The sequence below is a fragment of the Theobroma umbraticum genome, unplaced genomic scaffold (assembly GCF_002168275.2).
Source record: "Theobroma umbraticum cultivar Fairchild unplaced genomic scaffold, ASM216827v3 scaffold_4.1, whole genome shotgun sequence".
NCBI classification, from domain to species: Eukaryota; Viridiplantae; Streptophyta; class Magnoliopsida; order Malvales; family Malvaceae; genus Theobroma; species Theobroma umbraticum.
Window position 1 is genome coordinate 3,174,143 of NW_018397258.1, and position 12,956 is coordinate 3,187,098.

Sequence of the window (12,956 nt, forward strand, 5' to 3'; positions counted from 1 at the left end):
TTTATGCGTATTTCTGACAATGGTTTGCATTTTTACAGGCATATGTTTGTCCTAATCTGTGACCTGTCATTTTGATGCCGAGCGGAAAAAGTAGTCTACGTGGGGGGATACCAATTTTCATATGTTTTGAGTTCTTCTTTCCTATTCCAAGGGAACAGTTAGAAGTAAGAACAAATCAATTTGATTGATGAGAAATTTTCGAAAGGAGTCACAACGGCCTTGGAACAGAACTACTGCAATGACGTGTGGGGGTTCAACCAGTATCATAGAAGCTGCTGAGAGATTCTAATCGAAACAATTTCTCCCTCAGCTCCTGCTCTCATGGTATGGTACTTTATTAGAATTCCTGCTTAGAAAAAGAAAGAAAACTGAGCAAATCACAACAAATTAATTAATTGGAAAAGAAATATTTTCCAATCATTCTTGTCATTCATAGTTGAGATCCACAGTGAATAGCTCCAAACTATGCCAGCTACACCCAATCAGTCCATGTAATTCGCAAATTTCCTTTTAATTTTTTTTTTCACAAGATTTGCAGATTGTGAACTTGTTACCTTGATTTTCTTGTAAATTGGTGTTGACCGCAACTGCATGAAGAGTAATTATAGCTTTTGGTTGAAAGTCATTCGCTCGTCCTATCCATGACTTGTAATTGAAGACCCCTGCCAGTTCGTTGGCAAACAAATTCAGATCGTTCAGCATCTTTTCCAGTAAGAGGAGTAAACCAATCTCACTTAACTCAGAGAAGCTTTTACAGCCACCTATTTAGGATCAGAAAAGTGAAGGCTTTCTCATGCTTAGCTAGCTCCATGTAGAGCTTTATTTAAGTAATGGAGTAATTACTGTCTTCTAGTACTGTTTGACATTTGATGCAGGAAATTGAGATGATAAGTGACAGGAAGATGCTCTAGCAGTAAATCTGGTTGGTTGAACCCCCCATAAATAGGAAGGTCAGTATTCTAAATCAGTAATATAACCAATTAATTAAGAATTGCTAATGATGAATGCAACTTTCATTTTAAAGGACAGTTGGAAGTTGTGGATTATTGATTAAGAGGACTATTCAAGGTTTAGTTATGCAAGCAAGCAAGCAATAAGAGGACAATCCTTTATCCTTATACTAGATGAAATTGAAGAAACAAGGACTATTCTCTCTCCAACTTATTATAGAATTTGTTGAATGGTTAAATAAAACTGAAATATTATAGCACCGAAAAGCTGCCCCAATCCCATCCTATACAGTAAGTTCAGTTATCAATTTTCAATTAAATCTTAGCAGTCTGTTGGAGCACACATGTCAGCTTGGTGGAACAAAGAGGTTTCATACCTAATCTTACCTAATTCACTAAGCAAAGCTCAGTTAATAAACGTTTCTGGCTTGATCATGAATGGATCGGGCAGCCACCAAAGCATTTTCATCTCAATAATTGTTGACTGATTCTATCCACAGGGGCTAAGTAATGTAAATGCATTCTTGAAAAGAAGACAATGACAGAATGAGTAAACTTCAGGTGGAGAATCAAATTTTACCCGCTGCTGTCTTGCTTGTGAGGTATTTGAAGTCAAAAATGGACCCATAAGCTCCTGGTACTCCTTTTTTGACTTCATGAGATCCAACAAGCTCATAGTCCCAACTTCCATCCTGGTACCCCTGACTAAGGAACAGCTCAATGTGCCTGGCATCCAACATCTGCATTGTCCCTACATAAAAACAATCAAGTTTTTTCCTTCACTTCTGTATTCCTTTCTATCAAAAATTTGAGAACCGTTTTCATGTGTGTGGTACAGTTTAGAGCCTAAACTCATGCTCTGCAGATTTCTCAACCTGCCTTCAAATAAAATTTGGCATTATATAAACCAAACCAGTAATTTATGTTTTAGCAGGATTGCATCCGCCTTTTTTTTTTTTTGGGCTTTACGTCATCCAGTGTAAAGCATGGTCCTGACAAACACAAGGATATCCAGTCTGTTGATTAATTAGCTCACCGTTGTTAAGGTGGCAAATATGATCAAAAACCGAGCGTAGTTGAGATCAAAAGAAAATGAGACAACGGAGATAAACTGTGAAGATCAAGATTTCTAAGCCTTGACTTGCATGTTCATAGTCTACTATCAAGAATCTCATCTACTTAATAAGAGGAACACAATCTCTCACTGTGCACTTTAATGGGCAGTAAGTCATTTCATTGCTCACCTTCACATTTTTCTTGGTCACACACGGGGCAGCGAACAAGCTGTAGATCTGAAGGCAACAACCATGTTGAAGCACAAACTTAGTTAAGAGTTTTGACCACAACTTGCATAAGAACATGAACCCATATTGCAAAAGAAAAATGCCAGGAGTAAATTTGCCCCATTTTTAACAATACCAGCTATCCAGATTCCTGTCTTGACTTTCCTTAACAGGCATGTCCCGCACGACTGCAACATATCATCTATGATTTTTTGTTTTGGGATTTTCACAGGTGCACTCAGCCTTTCGCTCAGAAATGCTACTTCTGATTCGAAAGAAAATGCCCCAATGCGCATCCAGTCTGATTACTCCCCAAGAAAAACAAAATTCAGTCAATAGCAAATTGTCCTTATACTAAGACCACCAGCTCATAATTTCAGATTCTAGCCATAGATTAATCCAATGCATCCAACAAAATCTACAATTAATGGTGCTAGACTTTGAACTTCAAACTATTAACAAGCCAATGGATTTGATAAAGAGATCTAACCAATATGTTTCTCCTGCTGGCGGAACATGTAAGAGTGACTCCCATCTGCAAAACCATGTCAATCAGGCAGCTATGTTTAGCAGTGGAATTAAATATTAAACAGTTAAGGTACACGTATATATAAAGGGATTTGATGGTTACCAACAGCTGAAGCGTAGAGCTTGGCCCAACTGAATGCCACGTGGCCAGGATCAGGAACCTGAAGATCACGCAGGCATGCGAACTTCCATATACAGTCTTGCATGATGACGTTGTTGAGCCATTTACTCGCCACTGCCAGCATCACCAACGATCTTCCATCCAAAAACCTCGCTATGTATGTCCACATATCCTGCTCGTACCTTTTTTAGTATATGAAAGATATAGATTAATTTAACCATATATACAAAAATTTAACAATTAATTACTGTTTGGTTGCTGAGAAAAAAATAAGAACAAAAAAACTGAATCAACATGTGAACTTGACTCGACGGGCCGATCAATTTCTCGAAAATTAATTCATGAGAATTTTAATTTTTTTCTGAATATTTAAGAGTAATCGTTTATTGTTTTCAGCAAAAACCAATAAGTAGAAACTAGATTCGTTTCAATAATCAACCTCTGTTCTAACAAATTATTAAGTAACAGAATTAACTGAAAGGAAATCAATATCAACGATGTCTTTGGTAACTTAAAAAATTTAACGGAATAATAGAGAGTGAACCTTCAATGTTAACCTTTATAAAAAAGAATCAGAAACCTTAGAGCATTATGGAAATTTGAAGATTTTCAGAGCTTTAAAAAGTCAGTGAATATTTCAGAGTCCACCTTTTCTCTGATGACGATTAAATGAACTGAATTAACCATTATGAAATTAGGTCAATTCAAATTCCACCAGTTCTCAGCTAACAAGCAGATTTAGACGATTAAATGAACTCGATTGACCATTATGAAATTAGTTCAACCTATTCCAAAACAGAGACAGATTGCATTCGAGGAGAAAAGTGCATTTCGAGTGCCAAAATTTCTAGAACTAACACTGAATCGTCTCTGAAGAGCAGAGACTTATTTAAACTTCTAGATCAATTCTTCATGGAGACCTTTTCTTTAGGATAAAAAAATCAACAGATATGAGATTTTTATTTTCTTTCTTTTTTTCTTTTTTTGAAAAAACAGCGTCGATACATGAAGAAGCGCGAACCTTCGATGTTGGATGAATGCGAAGAACTATCATCAGTGACAAAAAAGCTTTATCATCAAATTGTTTTAGCTGAATCGGCTAAACCTCAAAGCAGTTTAAACTTAAAAATCCTTTTGATCGCTCATTTCATCAGATTCAACTTTCATAGTTTGTTATTTTACATGATCAAACTAGTCGAACCAGCTCCAAATTTCAATGGAATAAAAAAAAGATTGAAAGAATCAAAATGATCAAGCTCCAAATCGTCAGAGAGAGAAAGAGAGAGAGAGATTACCAACTGAAGGAAGAGCGATCAGTGCAACGAGGAGATGTGCAACTGCAAATTCCCTTCGTTCTCTTGAATCGCTTCCTCATTCTCTCTTTTCTTTTGTTTCTTCGTGAATCTGAGAAGAATTTCGAATTCAAATATTTTTCTAAGAGGCCTTCAATCTTGGGGTATATATATATATATATAAGCGACGCGCGAAATCCTCATATTTAAACATAATTCAAAAAAGAAAATAAAAAATGAAACGGGTTCACTTACAGATCTGAATCCTGGATCGGTCTAAGTTAATGGATCTCAAAATGGGCCTTGTTAAAATATTTTTTACCTGGTTCCTTACTCGGGCCTTGAAACATATTGGCTAAGACCTAAAGCCCTGCGTAACATTTGATATGAAAAAAGTAAAAATATTTTTTATAATATGTAAAATTATATTATAATATTTTTTTATAACAAATCACTATAATATAAAATTATAATACAATCACATTAAAGTCAATAGATGTAATGTAATTGAAGTCTAAAACTAATGCAATCAGATTATATTGTATTCTATGATTCATGGTTTTTTATATTCATTTTGTCATTTTTTGTTTTGTAGAGGATTCAGCTTCAATTTGTTTGTCAACACTTATAACAATTGTAAGTCATTTCCTTTATAGGTTTTTTTTAACATTATATATCATGAATGAGGAGATTGTTGTTTACATGTTTTAGGGATTTTTAGATTCAAATATATAGTTGCTGGAACTTATTTCTTAGTTCCCCTGCTTGAAATTATAATTTTGATTGAAGTTGTTATCACCTTTCAATACTACAATCTTCTAATATTTTTGTTCAATTCCCTTCCATTGGAAAACCATGAGAATTTTTTTTTTTTTTTTGCTCTATGAAAACCCCGTAAGATATTAACGTAAACCAATAAAAATTTACATTAGTTGTGTTGTATCTCAAGGTGATAGCATTGTTTTTTTGGCTTTAACTGCTTGAGGAAAATTAAATAACTCGTGGAGTTGTTATTTACTTTTTTCAGTATATCCATGGATAATTACTTTCTTCAAATTTCTATGCATAATTAGTGACTTAATGGAGATTTCACAAAAGTGTTAACTTATTTATTTTATTTCCCCTGGGACAATGTATGCTCGCCATGAATTATGATGCAAATGCTTATAAAGGTGTAAATAATTGTTTATTAGCTATTTTACATAATATGATTTGTAAACTTTTAATTTGATATGATACTATACTATGGTGCATCTAGAGGATTCTTCTTTTTGATACATTATTTCTTACTTATATTAAGGAATTAAACAAGTTACATTCAAACCATCAGTTTATGGATAATTGCCACTATTCTCATACTTATAAAAGTTTAAAAGCCTAATAGTTAGTCCAATGAAACTAATGTATAAGTTTAGTTGTTGTTTAATTGTGTAATATAGTATTTGTAATTATTTGTTGCAGTGGACTTTCATCCTTTTATTTTCTAGAACAAAAGAATATACGTTGTTCTTATGTAGTGTAGGATTCTTGCTTATTTAATTTTAAGGACCATTATATGCTATTTTCAATATTTTAAGGTGCTTACATCTCTTCTGTAGAATGAAAAGAATTGATTTCTAATATTACCCTGCTTTATTAGCCTATGACTTCTCTCTTTTGTAGATTCTATACTATTATGAACAAAATGTACAGTGAATTATTCTAATTTTGAGGAAGTGCAACAGAAGAACTGTGCAAAACCCAGCAAATCATTTGTTTAGGTTTGTCATAGAATAATGCTAATTTTGTTTCTAAGGAAAAACTTTTTGTTAGCTAGATGAGAATGAATGTACAAAATTATAAACAATCATGGAATTGTTTTCCCAAAACAAGCAGTCAGAGAACTTTTCCAAAAACAAACATTGTTGAAACAATCCACCACCACCAAAAGAAAAGAATCACCAACCAAGAAATACAAAACCAAGTAAGCTTAGAGTATTTTAGTAAGTTTCCTTTGTTTTGCCTTCTATTTTTGGTTTTTCTCTAGATTGTTTTTTCATGATGGCATAGATGAAAATGTGCTAGTTATTCTTGTTGATGGATAGGTAGTCTGTATCAATGTTTGATCATGCACTGAGAAAGAATTTTGTTGATGCTTTGGTCTACAACTCTATACAAGTCCTCTTTCGTTTGGTCTACAATTTTGTTTTTCAATCCCTGATTGCTTCTGTTTCTTTGTTAGGAGCTGGCTTTGTCTTTTGTTTGACCTTTAGGAATACTAAGGTGATATATTTTGTTGAAAAGAGTCAATGTATAAACCATTATTATAGTAGTTGGGTTATAGGGGTTCAATCTCGATGTGAAGTCCAGATAATAATGTTATTATCTTAATTTATTAGTAAATGCCTTTCCTTTAATAATACTCTACTATACCATTTTTCTAATATAATACAATTATTATAACATGTATTATTATATCCATATGCAACAACGCGCACACATGGATACATTTCTAATATATAAAATGGCGTAAGCCTCACATTGTAAGGTAAGATGGTAAAAGTGCAACAATATCTATACAATAAAAGCCACCAAGAGCTGGTAAATTTACATATTATTCGTAAAGAATTACAAAAAAATGAGGTTATGGGGAAAAAAAAGGAAAGAATTACAAGCTCAATGTGTGGCAAACACTGTGATATTCCTCGTCTGTTACGGTTCTGATTTTATCAAATATGTCAATGGGGAGAGGTTCCCCATGTTCGGAGCTCTTTAATGCTTCTTCTGTAGGTAAACAGGAATATAGACCTTAATTCATAAACTTCCGGCAGTTGGGAGCTTTACATAGGCAAGGAACTTTTAGTTCATGCTCATCGGGATCAAACAAATAATCATACCTGCCAGACAAATCATACGTAAATGATATTATATCATCCAAATTTGCAATTGGAGTATTGATAAATGAATGCAGACTAGCTTGAATATACAAGGACAAAAACAAAGAGTGAGAAAAGAGGGATCCACAAATCTTACGTTAGCTCATCACCAGCAGACACATCAGTCTTAGCAATAAGAACTATCCGACTCTCCTCATCACTGACACTCATGATCCGTGCATAGCAATTAGGCATGCACTGCAAAAGGGATGTGACATTTTCAGCAAAAAAAGAGAACTCATAATGCTACAGAAGTAATAATAAGGACTTCCTCTTCTGTTTTTCTTTTGGTGGGAAAGAAAAGAGGGAGGGAGCATCAATCCGATTATAAGGCCATACCGAATGGTTGATTAAGCGTGCAATATTCCCCTTGTTGGTGGCATCAATCACTACTTCCTCACTGATCTTGAACAGCTGCATTACATGTTGAAGAACCATTAAAAACCAGCAACCAAACAAAATTAGCAGGCAGCAGCAGCAACAATTAAAAATGGGCATATCCAGAAAGCAAGGGTCTTTCAAACATGATTAATTACAGACAAACAAGGAGGCTCTAAGACTCCCACATGTGTCAGTTGAGTACAGAAAATGTAGAAAGTTCAGCCATTTTATAAATGCTTTAAAACATATACATGATCACAAAGATGATAGAGACATTTATTTTAACCTACATTCGGTTCAGTATCTGATGGTTGGCTGAAAGTGAAACTATGGCATGCAATCTTTTTCTGGACTTTCAGCAAATTATACAATCTACATAAACATATCAAGGTGGTCTTCAAAAAGTCTAGTAACATTTTCCAAATCAAATTAAATGCTAAGACTAACTACTAATCAAGTGGGTACTTCAGCATAATCAAACCTTGAAAGTTCATGAAACCAAGAAAATATTGGCATTGGCTTATCAATTCAATGCTTTTTGTAGTACTTGCATAAGCCACCTCAAGATCATGTGCAGGACTATTCTTCATGATAATTCATTAGTATGATAAATTTTATGTCTATAAACTAAAAATCTAGACCATAAAGATAGTCAAATCTAACCTGTTTGAATAACAGAGCAGCACATCCATAAATTAAACACAGAATTTCAAAAAAAACTTACATAGCAATCTTTTCCTTCAGAATGATACCGTGCCTCTCTAAGATCTGCAACACTACGCCTAACCTGCTCACCACGATACTCAATGACCTGAAGATAGACATGCTGACTATCAACACACCCCAAACATAATAATAGTTGCCTTGATGAAGTCCAACTTCAAACACAATCTACATAAATGATTTAAGAAATGCACAGAAACAGAGATAGCAGTACAAATAAAGTACCATTTCTCCTTCCTGAATGTTCCTACGTGCAAAGAGGCCCCATCCATGAATACCAGATTTGCCAAAACAAACTCGGTGATTCTCAGTTCTCTAAAGGCACAAACAGATGTAAGATTGAGTTAGAAAATATATCAATGAAGACATAACCATGGGGCATAATTAAGAATCATAGCTTACCTGTAACTGGAATAGTCGTTCTTTAAATGACGAGAAAACGGTAGAATCATCTACTTCCTGTAATAAGGCAATGGTTTTATAAAAATAGTAAATTATCTACCTCATTGACCAATATAAAAGGACCAAGAAGGAAAATTAAACGATTTATGTTCCAAATGAAAAACTTTTTTGTTCAAAAGATAGGAGATCTACTACATCAGGGACAGGAATAATACTTTATACGTGCTCAATGCACTTAATGCATCTAGAGTATGATGACTTGGCCCACTCAGTCGGTGAAATATTGGCTCCCCTTCAGCCCTCTGGCAAACAACAAGAGTAGTATAAGTAACATAATAACGATACCAATAATTGCATCATGTTAGCAGCTTACTTTATATGAAGCTAATGGTAACTAGTACCAGCAAACAACTTTCACTTTAGCTAAAAAAGCACACTTAATTGGCAAAATTAATCACATAAAATTAATGGGCTTTAACTTCATGAAGATAAAATATAGAAAGGTTTCAGGAAGTACAAAAATATAATCAGGAAAAATTGGCAAATATTAACAGAATATAAAAAATTAAATGACAGCACATCACATGTTCCCTGACATCTACCTTAAAATTTGATCTTCCAAAAACACGGCATCTTGCAGCAGAGTATGCATCAAACTCATTGGTCTCTGAAGATGGGGATCCAGGGAGCTCCACATTATTTGATGAAATTAACCTTGAACCTCTAAGACATTCATTTTCATTCTGAAGTACATTTCTGGCAGCAAAAACCCCTGAAGGAGTATGCATAACAACCACTGCATCTGGATTCGGGTTCCTGCATCAAAGACCAAAGTATAAGGATACAATCCAAACAATAAATATGATGCACACAGGAGAAGAAGGAAAAAAAGCATTCCCCTCCATTTGTTGAGAAACAAAAGGGAAGGAACATAATCCTTACCTGTGAACAGCACAATACACTAACTTTTTCGTCATTTGTATCCCATTCTTCTCTGAGCAGTGTAGCTGTAAATTTAACACGTAAGATAGCCACAAATATGAGTTAAGAACAAAAGAGCACGTTCTATAAAAGCACAAGCACTTAAAAAGTCAGTCATATGCATTTTAGCAACCATTTAAGTTCATATAACACTCTTCAACTTATAAATCTGGGATCAACATTTGCCATTAAGCCAAAAAAAAACACTTACTTCCATGCTATATCCTGCTCTTGATGCACACATAACATGAAAATAAGTTGCACACTTGCAACACTGGGTGCAGGAGCCATGAGTTTGCTTACAAATCACGCAACTCTGTCATCCACACAATTAAAGCACACTTAGATAAAAAGCACTCAAATGTTGTGATGTAATCATAATAGTATTAAAATGCATCGCAGAAAATGATGACATTTCCAGTCCTCACACTTACCAACAAAAATCTTAAAACTGAATTATCGTAAGATATAACAGTTTAAAAGGATCATTTAATTCAGAAGATACCTTCAAAAATGAACTTGATTGAATTTTAATGATTCCAACAGCAGGTTCCATCTTCTCATGATTCAAGAAACCAACTTCAGGCCGAAACCAGGCACATGTAACATGAACCCACAGTGACTCAACATCGGTTGGCTTCAGAGCACCCCCTGGAGAAGCAGATTTACATATTGTAAGAACAAACCAACTGCTCAAAGAAACGGTCAAACTCCACAAAAAGCATGCATTTTACAGGGAAAAGGTATCACGCCCTCTCAATATCAGGTGTTTCACAAGCTCTACAAACCCCATAACATTCTTGGATGTCCCAAAATGTTCAGAGTAACACTTAACCCCCGACCACCACCCCCCCCCCCCCCTTTTTTTTCCTTGGATAGCTATAATAGTGCCTTAAAAGATATTCCCAATGTACATATATAATCTCAACAAGAAGTGAAAGCTAATTTTAGATAACATGCCTTTTACAGGGCAAAGGAACACTCTCTCTCTCAATATCAGTGTGTTTCACAAGCTCTACAAACCCAAGTCAAATCTTGAAAATTGCTTCCCCCATGACATTCTTGGATGTCCCAAAATTTCAGAAACCACAACCACCCCCCCGCCCACCTCTTAATTTCCCGGGATAGCTACAATAGTGTCTTCAAAGATCTTCACGACATATATATATATAATCTCAACAAAGAATGAAAAGGAAGAGTGAAAACTAATTTTAGATGACATGCCTTTTACAGGGCAGAGGCAACACTCCCTCACAATATCAGGTGTTTCACAAGCTCTACAAACCCAAGAAGTTAAATCTTGAACATTGCTTGCCCCATAACATTCTTGGTGAACAGCTATTTGACACCTGAAAACAGAAAATTTTCTTTCCAATAAATCTGCCAAACATAAAATGGTAGCCAAAGTCAACTTAAAAATTGATTCATACTATACCTGTTGCAGATAATAATTTTGTTATAGTCCCAGTCTTCAACCCATCGACATATGGCACATCTTTCTGTTGTCCATTTTGCATCAACAGGCTTATATTTTTCTATTACAATGAAAGTAATAGATAACTAAGTTCAAGCTTTTAAAGATTGATTAACTTCTGCAACTTAAAACAAAAGGAAGGGATCAAAGAACTTCAACAAATAAAGTCCTATTGAAATAATATTTTACCTTGCAAAAAACCCATCAACTTCTGCTTATCTAACTTCATAGTATTTACACCAAAGGCATTATATTCAACAATCTGCACACAAGAACCATACATACATAATGCATGTGAGAATATATTATAACAAACAAGAAAGTAATGGGATTATTTTGGTGTTTCTGGGAGGTTGAGGGTTGGGGGACCTTGAGCTATAACAATCAGAAAGCAGCAATAATTTAGTATCTTTGCATCAGTTATATAGGATGCACACAGAAGTTAGCCTTAATAACATTATCTGAAAGGATTATAAGCTTAAGTTACATGTAAGGACTACACAATAACAAGTTACTACTACTATGGCCAAGCCAGATGTGTCTGCTCAAAGGAGAGAAAAAAAATGTATTACATAGGATTCAAGAACATTAAAGAACAGCCATGAAAAATAACATGAAAGAGCACGTTCTTGCTCTAATAATCCTATAAATTACCAAAAAAAAGGTTTTGAAGCAAGTTAAACTATAAATCAAGCAAAAGAACAAAGCCATGCTTCAAGAATCAAAAAAGAAGAACAAGTAAAAGAACAAACCCATTTTTCCAGAGGTATCATTGTGTCCTTGACTTTCACACTGTACTTCCATTTTTTGGCTCTACAGCCTGTATGCCGTTCCCACTCGCTAAGCGTATACTTCTTTGACCCACATGCCCCGCACTCACATAGAACTCTAGAATGTGACGAAAATCTTTTTGTAAGAACAAATTATAGTAGATAGAAGTACAGTAAAGAACAACCTACATTAACGTATTCCAAGTATTTTAGTAGGTTTTGAGGACTTACAAATGAAGTTTTGGAATATATGTTCCTTCCATGCCATTGCAGACTACAGTTAGCTTGTCAGGAGGAACACCACTTTCCCCCCCTTTTTCCGTAGATCTGTTTCAGTGTTTTATCACATTATTAAGTCTAATGCTTTAGAAATGAATCTAGAGGATTCCCTTAAGACAAATGTGTAAACTAACATGGAACTGTAAAGAGGAGGAACACGGATTGAACCAACATACTTGATTTTTGGCTCTCTTTTCACTAAGAATGATTCGGGCTTGAACTTTGATTTACATTCAGGGCAGTAGTAATCCGTATGCTCCAGATCCTTCAAACAGTGAACAAGTTAGTCCTAATTACTTAGGTAAAAGATAACATAAGAGGGGAACAAAAACATAAAACAGGCAAGTTGAAAATCATAAGCACACCTTGAAAAGTTTACTGGTAATGTTGTCACATTCCGCATGTACCCACACATTACAACCATCACAACAGACCTAATTCAGTTAAACCAACAATCTCAAATTCTGCAACTGTTTTATCGATGAAAATAGTTACAAAATCTAAACTGCAGATATCTTACCCAATTGCCACCATCAGAATGGTGCCATATCTTCTTGCATATGCCACAATACTGCTTTGATTTCCGCAGCTGTAATGGAAACATGAACACCATTTTAAGAAACTAAAATTTTATTGGCGTTCAGATTCAAACATACCTACATCCTCCAAAGTAAGAATTTTTAATCAACCTTAGCACAATGTTTGCACAAAAGCTCAGCCTCATATGCAGATTTCTTCATTTTCTTCATAGTTTTCAATGGGACAACTGAGCCACAGCTGTCGCAAGGCCTTGCATCCTGCAGAAATCAACAGGGAATTCTTACAACTTAACTACTTTGTGAGCCTTATAAGCCAAA

At 34.8% G+C, this 12,956-nt stretch overlaps 1 protein-coding gene across 1 annotated transcript; it reads right to left on the reverse strand.

Moving 5' to 3' along the window:
• Positions 1-219: 219 nt before the first annotated feature.
• LOC110413528 (histone-lysine N-methyltransferase ATX3) lies at positions 220-12,894 on the reverse strand. The gene is made up of 26 exons (XM_089783129.1): positions 12,789-12,894; positions 12,620-12,688; positions 12,465-12,533; positions 12,276-12,364; positions 12,052-12,147; positions 11,803-11,938; positions 11,240-11,312; positions 11,012-11,111; positions 10,801-10,925; positions 10,082-10,227; positions 9,788-9,892; positions 9,538-9,602; positions 9,198-9,411; positions 8,811-8,897; positions 8,596-8,652; positions 8,419-8,508; positions 8,195-8,281; positions 7,429-7,503; positions 7,187-7,287; positions 2,865-3,064; positions 2,724-2,768; positions 2,370-2,534; positions 2,195-2,242; positions 1,531-1,701; positions 555-662; positions 220-346 (listed from the first exon to the last, which is right to left on the reverse strand). The coding sequence occupies exons 1-26, from the start codon at positions 12,846-12,848 to the stop codon at positions 264-266; spliced, it is 2,664 nt and encodes an 887-aa protein (XP_089639255.1). The 5' UTR covers positions 12,849-12,894; the 3' UTR covers positions 220-263.
• Positions 12,895-12,956: the final 62 nt, after the last annotated feature.